This window comes from Lissotriton vulgaris, chromosome 4_1 (assembly GCF_964263255.1).
Source record: "Lissotriton vulgaris chromosome 4_1, aLisVul1.2, whole genome shotgun sequence".
Lineage (NCBI taxonomy): Eukaryota > Metazoa > Chordata > Amphibia > Caudata > Salamandridae > Lissotriton > Lissotriton vulgaris.
In genome coordinates, this window is record NC_141691.1 from 571,428,414 (window position 1) to 571,448,899 (window position 20,486).

Sequence of the window (20,486 nt, forward strand, 5' to 3'; positions counted from 1 at the left end):
TACAATATTTATAAATGCACAGAGATATATTCAGATATCTTACGTTTAGTGTCTGCCACTAATATATCATTTATATGGCTATTAAAACCTGGCCATCTAGTGTCCATCCATGTCATAATGGCAAAAATGTGGCTTATTGAAGATGGCAACATCTAACGAGATTTCGGTATGGTTTTGAAAAAGGATTGTCATCAGCGTGCATGTGTAAACTGATATACAAAAAACCATTGAAGAGGGTGTCTCAAACACCTTAAAGTGAACAAGGACAGAAATAGAGTTTTGAGGAAATCCGTATGCGGTTCACCCTTTTAGTGCAATAAATAAATCCAAAATAATGTTATTTGACATGATTTACCTACTAGGTAAAATGGAATGAGATTGCTGATGCGAGTAACTGATTACCCATTTTCATTGCACGTCTGGTGGAATAATTATGAAAAAGTCTGAGTAATCTACGGAAGCCTGAATTTTGGCATCACTGAGGAAGATCCTTTCTCCCAATAGGAAATTGACAAATATTTTTAAAGAAAGGAATTCAGAGAATCGCTGTATGGGAAAGAAATTCTGCTTTCTATTGTCATCTATTTTGCACAGTACCTAAAGTAACCTATCTGTATCCAGTGTATGTTGTTGTGCGTGGAAGGAGCAACGGTTATGTGCCTGCCACATGATCCCTTTCAATCACTCTGATGCCAATTCATATTTTGTAGTGCTAGAGTGATGTGTACAGGATTGCGTGGTGTCCATGTTTTTGTTGGGATCCCGAGGCAGAATGTAGGAATTATATCACTCAGGCCCTCATTACAAGTTGGCCAGATATTGTCGCGGAAATGCCAGGAAACCAGAATCATAGATTCCAGCTGGTATCATTCCACATAAATTCAGCCATTAGTATTTTTTTATTTTTTTTATTAGGTCTTTTTTTTCCGTGCACATATACACATAAATAAAACACATATACATGAAACATATAGCTTTCACAGGTTATCTTTTTGATACAAGGCCCCCAGCCTGTGTTAGGTGGCTGCTGAGGGTCAGTACATATTTATACATTTCCCTGAAATAGGACATAATCACACGGATCCAAGAATACTGGGTTTAAATTTTGTTTGTTTATCCCCAATGTCAGGGACATGTCCTGCTTGCTCAAAGCAGGCAGAAAATGCCAACCTTGAGGGTTGGGAGGCCTTGGGGTCAGGATCGTGCAGGGCAGGGATGGATTCGTTGGAAAGAGTGATGTCCTCTCCTCGGGATAGCTGCACAGGTTGGGCAGAGGCTGGTTTTACTCCTGCCTTTGGCCCATGCAACGTTCTCGCCAGGTGTGCATCTGCACCCGGTGAAAACGGACCAGGTGTCTCCAGAATAAGATTTATCATGTCTAGAGACTCTAGGCTACTGTTAATGGCCCAGGGTAGTATTCAGTGGAGGCTCGCCGAGGGAGTGCTGTGGGGTGTGGTGTGGGGGGGTGGGTAGTGGAGTCCGACTTTACCTTGCACGCACTGCATCTCTAACTCGGCGATGCAGCGAGCGCAAGGTAAAATTTTTATTTATTTAATTACTTACCTTACTCCTGTCCGTCTTATGTCGGACTCCACTACCCCCTCACCCTGCCCCTCCCCCGCCCACCGCCCTGCAGCACTTTCTGGGCGAGCCGCCACTGGTTGTATTCGCCCCAGAATTACCCCCTCCAGGTGGGATACAGCTATTTTTCTTGAGGGTTTTCTGTGGAACAATGAACTTTTGAGATTGTACTTTCTGCGATTAGGTTTGTTGTCTTGAGGCTGAGCATATGAGGAAGTGTCCTGGTAGAATACCACCCTCAGAATCATGAGCCTCAACTGACTGGGATTTGTTTTCTCTCCCTCCTCTTCCCCCACCACACCTTCCTTCAGAATACAAGAAGAAGTATGGAGAGGAGCATGGATCGTGCCAGGCCGGCATTGCAGGTTTCTTCACTGAGGTTGGTCATGGCTGCTTCCAGGTGTTTCCTGACATTGTTGATTGTGTTTCCATGCCTGCTCTTGTTTTACATGTTGCACGTTGGGAATTTATAAATGGTTCTTCATGGCTACTGCTTTGGCCATTGTTTGTACAACAACCATTTACTATCAATGTGCTATACATTTGGGAAGCGCTATATTGCTATTAGTATGGCCAGCAGCACTGCTGGAGTTTAGGTACCTTCACACTGTGACCTCAGGGATGCTGTCACCGGCCTGAGTTTTTTTGTGATAGTTTGAGTTGGATCATCAGAATTGTGGATGTGGCTAACATTTTGCTTTCGTGGATTGGCTTTATTGCTTGTGTGTTTTAGTTATTAGGCGTGTGTAGCCAGAGGTCTTTACCAACTTGGGTATGAGCTATCTGGTAGAGTTGGTATGTGCATTGCCATGTTTGATGTATGCGTCTGAGGCAAATGAGAGTATTGTCTTATTAGGGTCCAAAGTATCTCTATAATTAGACGAGATATGTGATGTATGTGTGTTGGTTTAGTGTATTGTTTAGTTATGAGTTTTATATATTCTGGTGAGTGGGCACCTTTTGTCAGCTTGATGATTTCCAGCTATACGGTGCCTCTGAGCTATGTTTGCTGTGAGCGCGTTGTTTTGACTGATGTCTTTTGCAAGGGATTGTAATTGTTTATTGTTAATGATGGTTATTTGTTGTGATCTTGGTGCTACCCAACAATATCTAACATCTGAACTGTGTTCCGTGTGTCCTTAGTTCTCTAACATGTCTTGTCTGACGTTGTGTGCTTTCTAGTGAGTGTTTTCTTGCACTCATGGGGCAACCTTGTCCAGTACGCACTTTTGTATGCCTGTGGGATATTGCGTCTGGTTTGCACTTCAGCTATGCGGGACCTCATAGTACCTTGCAACAAATGCATTGGTCTGCAAGTCTTTTTTTAAACAAATCTTTTTCTTCGGCTTTCACAAACAGAATTATGAGGTGAAGTACACTCGTATACTTGAACTTTCATTGGCCACTGCAGTTTCAGCAAACAAATCATACCCACAGGGACCGCCTCTTTGCTGGGATTGGCAGCTACGAAGATAACTGTTTAACTGTTCATGCAGCACAGATAAGATAGATTCACACGTTTGAGTTCTTAGATGGCAAACCGTTTCTTTAACTCCCACACATCACTATCGCCTGTCTACAACCCAGCGCCCCCCTCTCCCCGGAACTCCTTACTTTTAATACTTCTGGATGAAGTCCATAAATCTTGTGTCCTTATCAAACTTCACTGACGTAAATCTCTTCATCTTACCCCACACTCTTCTGATCCCTGAAGAACCTTATCCCTCTGCCCAGCCTCTCCCCCTCCAGTCTCTCTTTATCAGGGCGTGAAGCCAGGAATGTTGAGATGGGTCACCCATTGCAGCCTCCCTGATATGTCCATGTACTCCTCCCAGATACCAGGAAAAGGCTTTGACAAAGTCAATAGATGTGGGTTTTGTACAGTGGAAATAGTTTACCAAGCTCAATTAACATGCACAGCGCATGGCCAGCATAACAGAAACAGTGCAAACTTTCCTGACACACAGGACATGATCGGCATCAGCAACAGTGCAAGCTTCCCTCACATATACGTTTGCAAACAAAATGTACAACGTGTAGCTGCTGTGCAGTATTACACTTTCTGCACAGAGCATAGACATGGGTTTGCATTATGTCATGGTTGTGTGGTGAACAAAAAGAATGTTGGGGTGCTGGATGAGAAATGATGAAAATGAAAGAGCCATAATCTTGGTTTTGTGTCAATGGGCTCAAGCCCCATTTGCAGCACCAGATTGAGTTCTGGGTGCCTTTTCTGGAGGCTGCTTCTTGAATACTGTTTTCCAATCTGCAGTCCAGGTTTGGGATATTGTTTCATACTGGAGGCCACACCTGTGGTGATGTATGTTGATCTGGACTCTACAACCGAGATATTAAGCCCGGATCTGGATAATTCTGGAGACCTCCTCGTTGGTATTGTGACCTGCTCTGGAGGTCTTATCTGGGGTGATGTGTTCAGTTCTAGAGGTCACTTCTTTCCATTGTGCTCTAGTCTGAAGGATTTTTTGGGGGCATTGTGTCCAGTTACGGAGGCCTCATCTGGAGTGCTGTTTTCAGTGCTAAAGGCCCTTACTGGAGCACTGATATTCATGAGCTCCACATCAAACAACAGTGTGCTACAAAAGCAACACAACCTTACAATAAAAGCAAATATGTTTAATTCTCTAGTTTCAATCTGTCTATTTAAGTAACCGCAGCAGGATGCCTGCTCTGTGACAACATCCCAAATGGGCAAATGGCAGAAGCTTTAATGTGGGTCCCTAAAGGGGAGAAAGATGGGGCAATGTCTATCTGTCCAACAAGCTGATACATTCTCTTGTCTCAAAGGAATTAATAAGGCACATTTTTCAAGGTGGGTTTAGGCAAAATGCATTGCTATTGGGCGCTATTTTATTACCTTCGCATCGGTCGAAGGTAGGGCCTGGACCAACAGCCCTGTCATAAACGTAAGCAGGATCCTGTTAAAATGGCTGTCCCTTTCAACGGCGAAGTAGATTACATTTATTTATTTGGATTTGTTGGGACTCTTCTATTCAAAGCGCTGCGAAAACACGAGAATGAAACAACAAACAGCAAAGAATATGACAGCAACCTGGCACCAGATTCAAGCATGCTGAGCAATTCCAAGATGGCGCCTTAAAATGGCTTGCATATAAACAGCGAGGGAGAGAGTCACGGGTCAGAAGGCCAGAGTGTGGGCGCCACACGTGTAAGAGTGGATACAAGAAGCAGCACAATGCGGCAGAGGCACAGATAAACTGTGATCGGCAGAGCGAAAAGGCCACGAGGGTGTAAACAGAGATAAGGGAACACAAACAAGGAAGGGTCAGGGATTCCAAAGAACATGAAGCAAAGAAAGTGAACTTAAAACAAAAGAGACATCGATCTAATCCATTTGTAAATACAGTGGTTGGGTTGAAGATTATAGCAAACTGTATAGCAAAGACTCATTCATTCTGCACAGGTAGGGCGGTTATGCGCTTCAGTAAGTCAGTGTCAGATGAGCAGTGACACAATGGATAAAAGACATGAGTTTCGAAAAAGTATTTTGTAGTTGAAAAAGGAAACAAAGTTTTATTCTTGCAAATATTAAAGAGGTGGTAACAAAATACCTAAGCTACAGCAGAGTTTTCATCAAAATGCTTCCAAGAGGAATTACAAATGGAATCTTGATTGTGAGTAGGAGTAGCAAAAGGTAACTGGTTAGCAGAAAAAGTAATGAGAAGAGAGATCTCAAAAGAAACTGGGAAAAAAGAACTTATGTATTCTTTGCACTGCCTTTAAATTTGAAAGACAGGTAGAAATATGATTATGAAGTGATCGGAATAATAAAGTAAGAAACCCTCAGTGAATCATTGGCATGGAAAGAATGACAGAGTAGAAAGGCATATGTACACCACAGAGAGTAAAGAACCCAGGAAAAACTCCTGGAAGCAGCCTGTCAGCCTGTCGAGGAGACTGATGCAGTGTACTGTGAAAGACAAGAATGAATCCATTCAGGCAACACTGTATTAGGTCTATGGGACCACCAGAAGCAGGAATGACAAAACCTAAGGATAATCACAGACACCACAGCAGATGGTGTATGGATTCCTTCAAGAGCCGAGATGCATATTACAAATTTAACCACAGAGGTGGTAACGGAGTCCAATCAGAAGCAGAGATGGCACAGCCCAAGGATGACCACAGACATGTGCCAGAAGGGCCACCAAAATGCAAAGATGACACAACCTAAGGGTAATCACTGCCCTCAAAGTAGTTAGTGTATGGGTTCCAACTAGAAGTTGAGATGTACAACCCAAACTTAACCACACAAGTGGGTCTGTGGGGTCCATCCAGAAGTAGAGATGACACAGCACAAGGATGACCTTACAGACATTACAGTAGTGTGCTTAAACACAGCTACATATCCACTGCAACCAGTTTGGAGTATACCAGCGGGTATCATGCACAACACTAAAGTTCTTCACACATAGGCCACTCTAAAAACCAACAAATGACCAACCATACATAATAAATGCAGTAGCTACTTGTTTGACTTTCCTGAAAGGCCTGTGTGCTTCATAATATGTAGGAAAACCCTATATGTCAAGTCAACATGGGACTTTGCAATTTGTTTGCTGAGAGTTTGGGCATTTGTTGTTGATAGAAAATGTGTCAACCAAACATTGTTGGGCATTTTTACTACTGAGCGAATAATACTTTACTGTTTAAAACGAATTGGTGAATGGCTGTGCGATTGATATCAAGGGCAAGCTTCTCCCTGCAGCCTCTGGTGTAATACATGAGCGCACACCATCTAACTACCTTACAATAGTCTAATGAAATTCATTCTTTGTCTACACTGCAAGATTGTTAAAGCGAAACACTAAGCTGATACTTCTCGCCTCTTTTTTCCTGCTCATAAATACTGGTGCCAGTGTATTTCTCTGTTGAGGGGAGCATAGAGATTCCCTCCCGGGGCACATACCCACGCTGTCTGCACACTTTCTGTGGATGTACTTCAAACCAGTTTGTGTGGACCCACTTTAAAGTACCCTATTCCTTTCAGGGTTATCACTCAAGCGATCTCAGCCTGCCTTATTCAGCTTTCCTTCCATCTTCCATTTGCCTTGTAGCCAGCCGCCATCTTTACAAGGTACTGTACTTGTGAACAGTGCTTACACAAGTGTGCTCTCCTTCATTCTTCTGGTAGATTAAAACTAGACTTGCTCATTTGAGTTCCCATCCTGGTGATGCTCTGACCTTTGGGCTGCACAGCCAGGAAGTGACCTTTGTGAACCTCGGGCTATGACTTCCGGTGCTCGTGAGCCTTTTCAGAAGTTTCTGCTGGCATGCAGAGTAGAGATGTTAGGCAGTGCTGTGTATTTGCAAGCCTGTAAAGTACCACGGGTACTAGTGCATCATTTCAGTTGGTGTTGTTTGCAATTTTGCATTCAGCTATCTAATGTAACATTTTAAATGAAATTCTTACAGTGTAAGGCGCAGAATACGTGGTTTATTATTGTCAAACAAGCCAATGGTATCCTTCCAACAAACGCATACCAGGCCTGGCCTGTAATGAGGGATGAAGATAATGACCCGGAAGGAAGGGCACGGGTGCCAGCCCGTGTTATTCATTAAGATATGCCCGGTGGTGCACTCACTGCATAGCGCTTCATGCCTCCTTATGAGGTTACGACGCACATTATCGGGCGGATCGAACTCCTTCATGTTTCAGTAAATGTACAGAGATGCGTGGACTCATGCCACGGCACAGTGAATATCTGCAAGGCCTTGGACAGGCACACCCAGGTGGGGCAGAGTATTTCGACCAAGAGTAACGCAGGAAGCAGGTGTGACTGCGGTGACCATGGTACATTGGCAGATAAGAGTTAGACTTGGTCAGCAGCAGCTGTTTCCTTGTCTGTGCTTGTGCAACTCTAGTACATTTATTTTCCTGTGCTTTTTATTTCCTTGTGTAGCTTAATTATGAAAGAAATCTGTGCTCCCAGTCCCGAGCCACAGAAGTATCACCTTGTTTGTCTGAATAGAATGTGTGAGCGCGCGCACACACACACCTACACACACACACACACACACGCGCACACACAAACACGAGCGCAAAGCCCCGCAATCCAGGGATGGCCTTTCTCATTTTTTGCCCCACGTTTCATGAAAAGGTATCTTGCAGTCCATGAAGTTCCTATGACAGTGTAGTCTTACCAGCTCCCGACGAGCACAGGCCACGAGTATGGTCCGAGGTGTCCTACTGTGTGCGTTACATTCTGTGGGACTTTCATGAATGAAGGAATTTGTTTACTTGCAATGCATCCCTCTTGGCGGTTAAATGCATGGGTCGCTTGCAATGCTCAGAATAGAGGGTCTCAGTAACCATTTTATGGATGGATGGACGGACGCATGGATGGATGGATGATTGGATGCACAGATCAAAAATGGATGGCCAGGGATGGACGGATGGGTGGATGGATGGGCGGATGGATGGATGCATGCGCAGATCAAAAATGGACAGCCAGGGATGGATGGTTGGACGGACGGATGAATGACTGGATACGCAGATCAAAAATGGATGGCCAGGGATGGATGGATGGACAGATGCATGTGCAGATCAAAAATGGACAGCCAGGGATGGATGGTTGGACGGACGAATGACTGGATACGCAGATCAAAAATGGATGATATGGAACGGATGGATGGATGGATGGATGGATGGGCGGATGAATGGATGGATATGCACATCAAAAATGGATTTGCCAGAGATGCAGATACACAAATGGATGGATGACAAATGGATGATTTGGATGCATGGATAGTTAAGAGCATTGCTAAAAATTATCATCCATATTGTTGTATTGCATTGCCTTCTTCCGTCATCCACTAGTGCTGACGTCATTTGTAAGTCTCTAGATTTTGAGTTGCTGTTGGAACAAATTTCCTGTGGATTAGCATCAATGCAGCAGCTCAGGTAGTCTTCACTGAGTGATCGGCTCTTGTGTGTCATTTGGTGAGCAACCAGGATCTTTTATTGCTTTCGGGACTGTGTAGCCTGTGGCGGCATAGGTTGGATTGTTTGAAGTCCACACGCCTTCCACTGTTGATCAATGCAGTTCCCTTTGTATCCGAAGTGAGTGGCTGAATAAATAATGTGCAATGCGAGAGCAGCATTTACCTTCTTGCCCGTCTTTAAAGTCACCATTTTGTTCACTATGTTTTCCTCTTTGTGTCTTTTTCCAGGAATTGGTGGTTATGGGAGCACCAGGATCCTATTATTGGACCGGCACAGTTAAAGTGTTGAATCTCACTGATAACATGTACTTCAAACTCAACGATGAAGCTGTGATAGCCAGGCGCTATACGTACCTAGGTAAGTGCTCCTGAGGTCCACAATGAACAACAAAAGGGTGTGCAGACTAGACCTTCTGCACTGAGCATTTGATAATTTTAAGATGATTTGTATGCCTGTTTGCGATAGTCGCTCTATGCATAAAGGTGATGGTAGTGGGAGAAGAGGGTAGTGGGAGAAGGAGCCCATCTCTTGTCTTCAGAAATCTTCTAAAACCTCACACAAGCAGAGGGGACTGTACTCCTTTAGCGGCATGCAGTGACTGCTTCTGCACATGGGCTGTTTACGGTCTTGGTGTGTTGTATTTATGAAACCACCTTATTGGACACATGTATACATTGTTTAAATTGTATTCCTGTAGCTTAAACCAGAAGGGATGAACCAGTCGGTCTGGCTCAGTGATAAAGTGTCATTTCTCCTCAGACTCCCAGATGAATAAATTGCATTACCCTCTGGTGATTGAGCGCTAGGACATGTGAAATGAGTTTGTGCTGGCCTACTTACCAGTGAAAAGGCACCAAGCATCACCATCTTATATAAAGTATCCCAAAACGGCGGGCTAGGTTGACAAACCTTCACTGGACTTCTCTCACCAAGAAACCAGAGATCAAGGTAGATCCCTGCCTTTTGTTTTTTGGAACTCTCTGTGTGTCCCAGGGGACACTAGCTTTTTTGCCATTAGGAAAAACAAATACAGCTTTTGAAATCCCGAATGTACTTTGGAAGAGGGCACTTGACGTAAACACATGCTTTTGCCGTTAGCTCTTCTCGTAGAACTGCATGCATGTTCCCTAGTTGACTACTCTTAAGATTTTTAAAAAGGGTGCCTGATGCCAGTAGCGGCTCCTATTGGGAGTGCTAACGGCCGGTGACGTGGGGCGGAGGAAGGGCAGGGTGGGGGGTAGTAAACACCGGAATACGGATGAATGCAGGTAAGTTGACAATAAAATCAGTAAAACAAATTCCATTGCGCGAGCTGCATCGCCAAATGTAATTCAGCGCACACAACGAAATTTGTTTTATTGATTTAAATGTCAACTTATCTGCATTCATCCATATTCCGGTATTTACTACCCCCACCCTGCCCCTTCCCCGGTCCAAGTCACCTCCCGGTAGCACACCCACCAGGAGCCGGCACTGCCTGATGCGAGAACAACACCAGACAAGTATTACTGACTCACCACACAGGCAGTTTTCTTCAGGCTCCCAAAAGCACACTAGACAATTGATTCCTACCAAACATGATGCAGCTGATCTGTAGGTGAGCTGGTCTCCCTACCATGCTTTAAGTGCTCAGTATTTCAACCATCTTGGAATTACCTAAAGATCAGGACTATTCAAGTTGGACATGGGACGCAGAGACTTACCATGCCTTGCACCCAATCTTACCTTCTACTTTGTACCGGAGCTCTTCATAGCTGTTTGGACAATGCTCTTTTTAAGAGGGATTTTGTGCAGTGGCAGCTGATGACATTGTGAAGTGGTGTGGCTAAAAGTTTGGGATGAGGGCACTATGGTGAGCGAGCCCGACCGTTGTAAGGGGGATTCTGCAGGTATCACCCCTACCCCGCCCCCCCCCGATTTTTTTTTTAAAAGAGTGGGCAAATTGTGTATTTTCAATTACATTTGAGAAAGCAAGGTTAATAAGGCAATTGTGAAAGTCTAGTTATGATATCAATAAGGGGATTTCATATGATAATGACAAAGGTACAGCATGAGGCCTGAGTTAATTACTGTTGCGCTAGCCACATTCTCACATTTACATCACAATACAAGCTACACTACCAGTACAGTGGCAAAGGTTTGCATTAATCAATAGAAAGTTCACCTTGAACCACAATTTCAATGTCAGAGGACAACGTAGGATATCCATTAAACATTTTACATGTTGAAGCCGTGCCAAAAACACCTGCCAATTAATATTGCAAAATTAAACCACCTAAGGGCAGTATGCAAGCACAGCAGCAGTCTGAAGTTAGCTGTATTGTCTGTAAATGGCATTCTAATGCACTTTTGAACAGTTCATGCTCTGCTGCTCAGTGGCGCTTCAAATATAACCCATATATGTTACCAAAACCAACATTCCCAATGCACAACTTTTTGACCTCCGAAGGTTGAATGGGGTTAGTGCAGGCTGGAAGCTGTCCTCAGCATGAGTGAATAACTCACTGTGATATATTATTAGAAAATATGGTGACTGCTGCTGGGTCAATATGGTGACTACCTGCTGGGTCAATTTTGAGTGAAACCGAAACTAGGAAATTGTTACAGGTGAAACCTGGCTCTTCGCTCCCGCAGCCAAATGTTACAATCTCAGCATGCGTGTGGAAAATTAATGTATATCAAAGAAAAGAGTGCGCCCTGTTACATATCGACTTATAGTGACCCTTTAAACGGATGCACTGCTGAAGGCCGATTAACTATATAGAAGAAAACTACCTCAGCATTTCGTTAACTACGGCCGCAGGCAAGCCCATTCCTGGAAATGTAAAGACTGGAGTGTGAACATTTTCATCAATTTATTTTAAAGGTTCTTCATAAAGTTTGCACCTTTGTTGCAAAATCTTGATTTTAATCCAAATCTGTTTAAAAAGGCAACACCATTTCCATTTGTATCACTGCTTCCATGCTGCTTATATTAAAAATCAGCATGAAAGCAGCGCCAGCGTTGGATGGAGCAGGCAAAGTAAGCGCCCCTCAGAAGACCAGTATGGGTGAGGCTGAAATCCTCAGCTCACTAACAATGCGGAAATAGAAGAGGCTTCAAGTGCGCATGTCGGGTTGGACGTGGAAAGACACCCATCCAACCTGACATGCACACTAACACTGAAGTTAAATGCAGACCCAGGCAACATGTGTCTGCTGTCAATAATTAAGCCCCACCCATGCACGCATAATGCACACTCATTAGTAAAAGTGTGCACCCAACCCAGTTAGCGGCAGTGGGAATTAAAGAAATTAATACAGCAGTCAAGGGGACAACAAACACAGGGGTGCGACGCTCCTACGCCATCATAGAGGATCCGCCCTGTGTCAATTTGAGATAATTTCGAACTATTCCCCCTCGCCTGATGTTTAGCAGAAACAAAGAATTGTGCCAACTGACCATTAGTTTTGCTTAGATGTGTATGGTTTACGTTTCCCTTAAAAAAATGCTCATATATGTTAAAATTCAGAGGTCCTCCTGTTAGGGAATTTTGTCAGAGTCTAAGGACTGTCCTAGGTAGCCAATGGCAGAGGAGCAGGTCGGAGAATGCAGTAATGAGGCTGATGGCCTATCCATTTGGAGTATTATCTCCAACGAATATTTTTTTCTTTATTATTAACTGGATGCTCACTCCAGAGATAGACAGGAAGGTGGTTTATAATGGCAACAGAGTTTGCTCTGCACACTGGCCCTGGCCCTAAGCCCGCCTCCAATAGTGACTCCTCCCCCACAAGCCACTACAATTACAAGACTATGAGGTGAGCAGTAGGCCCTCCAGGTACAGGGGGATGTATGACGTTAGAACGCATACGTTTACCACGACCTACCATTACAACGCGGTCATAACAACGAAAGTTGTTACCACGCATTGCGCTGGGGGGCGCTCAAGGATAGGAAATGATTTAATTTACTATCCCAACACCTTCCCTACTATCCACGGGGACTGGTGTTGGAATAGTAAATTAAATCATTTCCTATCCTTGAGCGCCCCCCAGCGCAATGCGTGGTAACAACTTTCGTTGTTACGACCGCGTTGTAATGGTAGGTCGTGGTAACGCGCGCGTTGTAAGCGTTGCATACTGGTACAGGGGATTGGTCAAGAACTTTTCTCTATCACAAGGACCACGATCAACAACTGCTGAGTTCTCGCAAGGTGGAGGAAGAGCGACCATTTTCTTTTATGCGCCACAGCAGTGGTATTGAAATGCCCCTTGCTTTAGAAGCTTAAGCTGGGGTTCTGTTATTACTATAAACACTGATTAGTTATTTATGAGCCTGTTTTGACTGCACCTCTACAAATAAAAGTGCTACAAAAAATGTAGGGAACGCCATAACAGAGGTGAGTGCTGTGAAGCCAACCAAATAGTAAAGGGGACCCAGAATGTGAAAAGATGAAAAAGAGGGAAAGTGAGAGAGAAGGGGAGTGGCAGGAAGGAAGAGTGAACGGAAATACAAATGTAAAGAAGGAAGACACTCATATGAAGGAAGGAGCACAAGGATGAAAGGATGGATGCAATGTAACAGGATTGATGGATGGAAGGAGAAAACAACATTTTCAAGGATGGCTGAAAGAAAGAATAGCCTGAAATATGAAAGGCTGGATAGATGAGTGGATGGATAGAAAACTGGATAGAGGCGTGAAAGGATGGATTACTAGAAGAGCGTGAAATGATGGATGAATGGCATAGAATGGATGGATGGGCAGATGTATGGATGAATGGTTGGAAGCGTGAGTGGAAGGATGGAAGTGTGAAAAGATACATTGATGTATGAATGGATGGATGAAAGGATGAAGAGATAGATGAACAGAATGAGCCTCTTCTAGGCTGCGTAGAGCTTGCTCACTTCGGTCACCTGATTACATTCGAGGTATTTTTGGCTACTAGTTGCTTCACAGTGTCATGGAACAAATTAGCAGGCAAGGCCCTTAAGCCTTCCTGGTAGATACCTACAGACCAATCAGAATGCACAGCTGGGTCGGGTTCTATTCAGCGGTATAGCAGGGATCATGACAATTCCATATACCGACCTGACTGTGTCCACATGGGTGCTCTCACGGAACAGTTGCAAATTGACTGACCTTTTGCCTGGGCTAGCTGCTGTGAGTTCTGGGTGGAATCACACCACCTCCTCCCTCTCCCTTGATGTTGGGATCTTCTCTCCCAGGGGACAATGAAAACCTGATTAGTGACATCCAGATGTCTGCTGTCTAATCTCTTGCCTTTCCTTTTGTCGTTTTTCTCGCCACCCCCACTTCCTCTGTGCAGGATACGCGGTGACAGCCGGCCATTTCTCCCAGCCTACCACCACAGACGTCGTCGGAGGAGCGCCGCAGGACGGCGGCATCGGAAAGGTGGGGTTCTGAGTCGCGCGGTATCAACCGTCCTCGAGCGCGTGCCCCTTGCGCTCCCATGATTCCTAGCGGCGATGCTGTGTTTGTCTGCAGAGGGATAGCCGCCCCGGCCTGACATGGCTGCCTGACGCCGTAAATGAACTGTCGCAGTCATGACATAAGCAAGTCTAAGGTCCCAGTTTAAACATTTCTGTGTTATTGTCATTCTGCTGTGGGTCAGTGCGAGGGGCCAGACAGAGCACCCGATAGGTTGTAAAACAGCGACCAGGAAGGAATAAAGCGATACTTGGGGCATTTTGAGACACTTGTAGTAACTGTCAGAATTTTTTTATAATAATAGTATTCTAATATCTGATTTTCATATACATTGTTTTTTATACTGCATTGATGCCGTTTCTCATTTCAGTTTATTATTTCAAATTAAACTGTATTCAGTTTATCTACCTGTTCTGCGTTGTCCATGTTGGAATTCAAACCTATGACAAAGAGGGCACAGCAGACATCAATGTTTGAACCATCTTACTAACTTTTGTGGCACAAAAAACTTTGTGGGAGGCAAAGGAACAAATAACTTTAGTGCTAAAAATGCAGATCGCCATAGCATTGTGCACGGCACAAAAGCCCATAATATAAGCATAACATTTAAGAGTAATTAAGAAAGATCTTCTACAAACCCTACGGGTGTCTGCAGCGAGACAGCTGCTTTCAGGCAGCGCCACGCAGTAATAAACATGGTGACAACACAGTGTCCCAATCAAGTCAAGGCCCGATGACCAGGGGTGTAACGCCTGGGGTGTAGGGGGTTCCCAATTATTTAAGAGGGACCCCATTGAGCCCAAGGTCAATGAATATCTTTGAGATATATGTGAGACTGGGGGGCCCTCACCATATCCTGCAGTCGGCCCCATCATTATGCCACTGCTGGTGACGTCAGTGGAGAGAAGATGCCCTCCAGGGAAGTCTCTTTTCGGCTGACTGGGACAGTTGTGAGAGCACCATGGTGCTGAGTTCAGCCTTTCTCAACAAACAACTTGATGCAAGAGAGATGAGCAGAGGCAGTATGCGCGATCAACATGTCAAAAACGAGGTGGACACAAAAGAGAAAAGTTCAAGTGTGATGCGAACACAGCATCCAGTAAAGTGACACAAGTTTATAAAGTAAATAATTTGCTAGCACATGTCTCAAAGTTCTGTTTTCTACTACCAGTTGGCATGCAAAAGAATTGAGTATACACACAGCTTTTTATGTGGCTAGCTGTACAGCTTGCATAAGTACTTCATTACGCTGCTTTTCTCTAATGTTTCCGTACATTAATTTAATGCAACCCTTGAATATACATATTAAATCAGAATAGTGTGATTTATGTGGCAGCCACATAGAATGAAGTGTGTAAATATTAATTTAAAATAGTGGCAATGTTGGCTTGGTGCATCTCTTATATGAAGGGGGCTTGTGTCTAGACGCTCACTAACAGCTCTGTTGATTTATTTAACCTCTTCTCATATTTTTTAGGTTTATATTTTTAGGCCTGACAAGCGCTCTGGGTCACTGATTAAGATCTTCCAGGCATCGGGCAAAAAGGTGAGTCATTTTTTTTTCAAGTAGTCACCAGTTCTATTAAACCTTTTGTCTTTAGGAACATTTGAGTGGGATAGAATTGCACCTGCAAGGCTCTGTTCTCCCACAGCAAGTGCTTGAATACTGTAAATAAATAGCTATTCTGCGGCTGCCTGTCTACTTACTGCGATGGTGAACACTAATTCCATTTAGGGCACAGATACTCTTTGGGGCTGAGAACTATACTTACTAACTTGTTGAGGGATTCTGCTCAGGAACAGACCTATGCTTGGGACTATAGAACATCAGTATGTAGGGACTGCACCACCATACCACCTCAGTATCTATAAGCCTGAGTCCGACTAGCTATTGTGCCTCACTTGCCCTCCTAACCTTTCCAAAGAAACAAGTGATTTGGCACCCCAGACCACAACACTTACGACCCTCTCAGGGATTGTGTAATAGGACACACCCTTCATTCTCTCACTTGTTCACAATAAGATAAAAAAGAGTCACAAAGGAAGTTTACAATGTTTATTTAAACTGTTGTGCTCTAAGATGCAGTAATTGTGCTTATCCAATGCTCTAACCTATTTCTCACCCTATACCACTCTCAATATATCCTCTACCTCAACTCTGACTCATCTCAAACCTCTTTCTATTACTCTTTCCAATGCACTACCCCATTTCTCACCCTATGCCTCTATCAGTATATCCTCTACCTCCTCTCTCTCATTCATATCAAACCCCATACCATTACTATGATCCCAAAAATTACCCTTTCAAGACTCTTCCCTGCTCTACCCCTCCTTATATCTCATACCGCTTTTACTATTCCTATCTCCCAAAACAAGCCTTTCTAAACCCTTCCCTCTGACTCTCCCCCTCTCCACCTCCCTTTTACTCATCCCTTTTCAATCCAAATAACAGGACCCTTCATGGGTAACAAGCGCTATATAAATGCAAACCTTTTTCCTTCTTCTATCCTTCCGCTATCCTTCTCAATCCAAATAACTGTCTAACATATCCACCACTCAAATTATTTTAATATTTCACTATACTAATTTACCACTAATACTTTATAGGTTCTGGAGTAGTGTGCTACATTCCGAAAAAGCGCTTTGATGCCTCATCAGGGGTAGTAAGCGCTATATAAATGCAATTACAATACAATACAATTAGAAAACAAATACATGTCAATAATGTCATCAGCATGGTTAATAAACTATACAATAAAAAGCCCTGTCATGTTATCTGACAGATCTGCCTAACCACCCCTGTTCTACTGAAGCTAAGTGGTTATATCTTATAGATCTCTGGGTTTAGTGACGGACCCCGTACCTTAACATACATAGGTGGATGTTCTACATCTCAGCTGACGCAGCACTCTTGTCTCAAGAACTTCGTTCTGTGTGTGTGTTTTTTTCAGAACCCCTGTCCTTAGTTATATGCCAAGATATGTGTGTTCAAAACAGCAGCTCCATTCTTTTATTATGTCTATGTGCTAGTGTCTGATCAGAGAGAATATCAAGGGGCTATGTTGTTTCACCTTCCTAGACTGTTCAAACTAAATCCCAGGAAAAGATGAGAATACGAAAACATGTCCTGGTTCTGTGTAAAAATACAATGTGGCAAAAAGGGAAGCTTGATATTTAGTAATGTGTACAAAATAAAAGCAGCCTACAAGGTGCACAATTAGGCTAACATAGGGAAAACGACAATGGGCCATACAAGAAACACACAACAAACTCATTGTAATTATTTGTGATGTATATTAAAATAGTGGCATCGTTTTAAAATATGTGATTATCGATGAGAGCATTTTTGAAGATTGATTATGTCATTGCTAAATTTCTTTAGTGTCTATGTGGCTCCTATACAGGAACTCTGATTGGTGCATCAAAATAATAGCTGTGCTAGCTGGGATGATATAAGATGCTGATAAAGCAGTTTTTTTCCCATGTGTTGCATGCAGTGTTTATAATATTTCCGCCCCAGTTTTAAACCTGGCTACTCTCTTACCTTATGTTTCGGTCCAGGCAATGTAACAACAGTTAAGTGTTTAACATACAACCACAACATACAACCACTAAGGCACTGATTACAAGTGCAGGGATAAATTCCTTTCCTTGCGGGGAGGGGAGAGGCCCGTAAAAAAAGCAAGTCACGGGGTATTCAGTGTTTTAAATACCAATTCTGCATGTTATGCTTCATTTGCAAGTTACAAAAGTCAGAACAGGAGGTATGTATCATTCTGGTAAATACCTGACTCCGTGTTAAATCTTCTGTTCATGTATGGTGAATACCTCACCTATTCCGCCTAACTTGTAATAAGGGCTCAAATATTCAGATACTAAGTAACAGCACGCCCTCCTGTCATATTTATAGGCACAAAATGCTAATTAATCTTCAAGGGGCTAGGGTACAAATGTCAGGAGCGGACAAGAGGCCAAAGTGAGAGGGTTGTTTACTAATTGGGCCGCAGGGGTTGTTGGGGCAGCCTTTATCCGGTTTTAGCCACATGGAACCACGTGTGGCGTCTACACTCTCATCAGTAGATTCTACTTTATCCATCTGCGGGCTCCAGAGGGTGGCAGTTTTTATAAGTCCCTGGGTCCTCTGTTGTCCTCATGCTCCAGGGCATCACCAAAAAGAAACATTTTCCTTGGCTTCATGCTGAGGAAGACTTTCTGTATGACCTCTCCAGGCTCCTTCTCAACAAGAAAGTACACACTGAGCTAAGACTCTGGTACAAAAAAACAACAACTCCATTAATAGTAGCGGCAGTATTTCTTAAATGAGCAGTACCAAAAATTCTCATAATTATCATCATCTTTTTATTCTTCAATAGCACTGAAAGCCAAAGATTGGCACCATAGTGCTCATAGTACAAAAAGAGAGTGCACATGAACTAGATCAAACGTTTGCCAGCAGAGTGAGATGTGATATAGTAGATTATTCTACTCTATGATCTCCTGAAAGACATTACACATAATTAGACATATGGTTTATTTCCAGCCTGTCTGAGCAGATACAACACAGGGCTGCTCGGCTACTTCTGAGATTGATCAAACTGTGACCCAACATGCCTGACACATCCAAAGTATGAAGATACCATAAACAGAACATGTAGGATGGGTGGGTTATTTGGCAAATTTGTCCAAAAAAGGTATGACCTGAGGGAATGGAATTATCAGCGGAGAATAGGATGGGTGCCCAGACTGAAGCTAAAATAGGAATTGTGAACATAATGTATAAAGAAATGCTCTGGAATCATTCCCACTTGTGCAAACGTTATTGTAATGAAATAAGATGGCTGCTAAATGTGAAGTGCGGCAGGGCCTGATTCTGAACAAGACGTGCGACTTCCTGTCTGGGCTGATACTGAATGCTTTGTTGTGACTCGGCTTGGTTACAGATGGGCTCTTACTTTGGCTCCTCCTTATGTGCAGTTGATCTGAACTCTGACGGTCTTTCAGACCTGCTGGTCGGGGCGCCCATGTTCTCCGAGGTGAGGGACGAGGGGCTCGTCACCGTCTACATCAATAAAGGAAATGTAAGTACTGCCAGTGGGCATCTATTTTACTCCTATGATGCATGGCTTCTTTGCAACAATGACCAATACATGTCCTTGTTATTGAACGTTATTAGAGGAGATGCTGGGAAAGGACTAAAATGATATTATTATAGCCTTATAGCCCGCCATAGAGGGCTATACCAGCTATTAATGGCCCTCGCCAGCGTTAAAGGCCCGAGCCGAAGGCGATGGCCTTTAACAAGGGAAAGGGACTTTAATAGCCGGTATAGCCCAGCTACGAAGGGCTATAAGGCTATTCGAATATTCTGCTACTAGAAGGCAGAATGTTATAACAAAAAAGAACAAAGCCTTATGGGAGCGTGAGGGGATTGGAATCCCCTCAGGCTCCCTGAAGCCTTTGTTCACAGCCAGAGCTGTGAACAAAGAAACATTGGAATGTTGGAGCTCCAGGCTTATACCAGCCATTATAAGCCCGGAGCACTCCATTGTTTTCAATGGAGCTCCCAACATTCCAATGTTCTAATAATGGTTAAAACTGTACTGGCTACTCTAGAGGCACAGTACAAAGCCTGAAACAAAATGGTAGTTTTGACTTGCCAAGGTTTACTTGTAATATAAAATTGCACATAAGCCAGCATTGCACAACTGTTCCGATAGCTATGGATAATGCACCATCTCAAATACAAATACTTAGGGTCTCGGTCAATGGCAGCTGACATGTCCCGAGTGGTGGGGCAGGGATTTAAAAAAATAAAAGGCTCTTACCTTTTCTAAAAGTGCATCATCCTCCTCGATCCTTCACTCCATGAGGCAGGCAGGCTCCGACTCCCAAGCCAATCATGGCTCTGCTCTCATGAATCATGAAAGCAGCAGTAGGATTGGTGGGAGCGGCCTCTATCAGCGCTCACAAGATCACTGGAGACCTTTGCTTTCTCTAGCTGGGTTAGAGAGGTTTAAAACGCGCATGGCTGGCTGGACATCGCAAGATGTCCGGCCAAAGAGACATGCACTTTTTAAACTCAAGAGCACAAAGCTCCCTGCTGCCAATGTGCAGCAGTGGCCCTGCCCCATTAAGACACTCAGTTTGGGATGGGTGGGTTGGTGAGAAATAATAAATAAACTTTATTGCCATTTTATTTTTCAGCTCTGGGGCTTTTGTTCGGGGAGCGACACTCCCCTGCTCAAATGGACGGGCCGTCTCTGGCCTCGGTGTCAAAACAAAGAAAGACACAGCAAGAACTGCATGCCCTAGGGGTCACCATTTGAGATTTTTGCCCTCACTGCCCAGAATCCTGTAGAATATTACCAGATGAGTCTTGATGTCGGAGCCTCCTCTGAGGGGTTTAATCAATATGTTCATCACAGCAATGCACACTGTCCTGTCAGTAACTCAGGCCAGATTCTGCTGTCTGGAGGGTTTCCAGATAA

General features: G+C 43.8%; 1 protein-coding gene across 1 annotated transcript in view; it reads left to right on the top strand.

The window, feature by feature from the left end:
• ITGA9 (integrin subunit alpha 9) overlaps positions 1 to 20,486 on the top strand; it is an 885,057-nt gene that overhangs the window by 155,825 nt on the left and 708,746 nt on the right. The window contains exons 5-9 of the mRNA XM_086964777.1: positions 1,893 to 1,960; positions 8,794 to 8,923; positions 13,877 to 13,962; positions 15,476 to 15,544; positions 18,939 to 19,076. Of these exons, the coding sequence (XP_086820903.1) occupies positions 1,893 to 1,960; positions 8,794 to 8,923; positions 13,877 to 13,962; positions 15,476 to 15,544; positions 18,939 to 19,076 (491 nt within the window). The remainder of the gene's footprint in view (positions 1 to 1,892; positions 1,961 to 8,793; positions 8,924 to 13,876; positions 13,963 to 15,475; positions 15,545 to 18,938; positions 19,077 to 20,486) is intronic.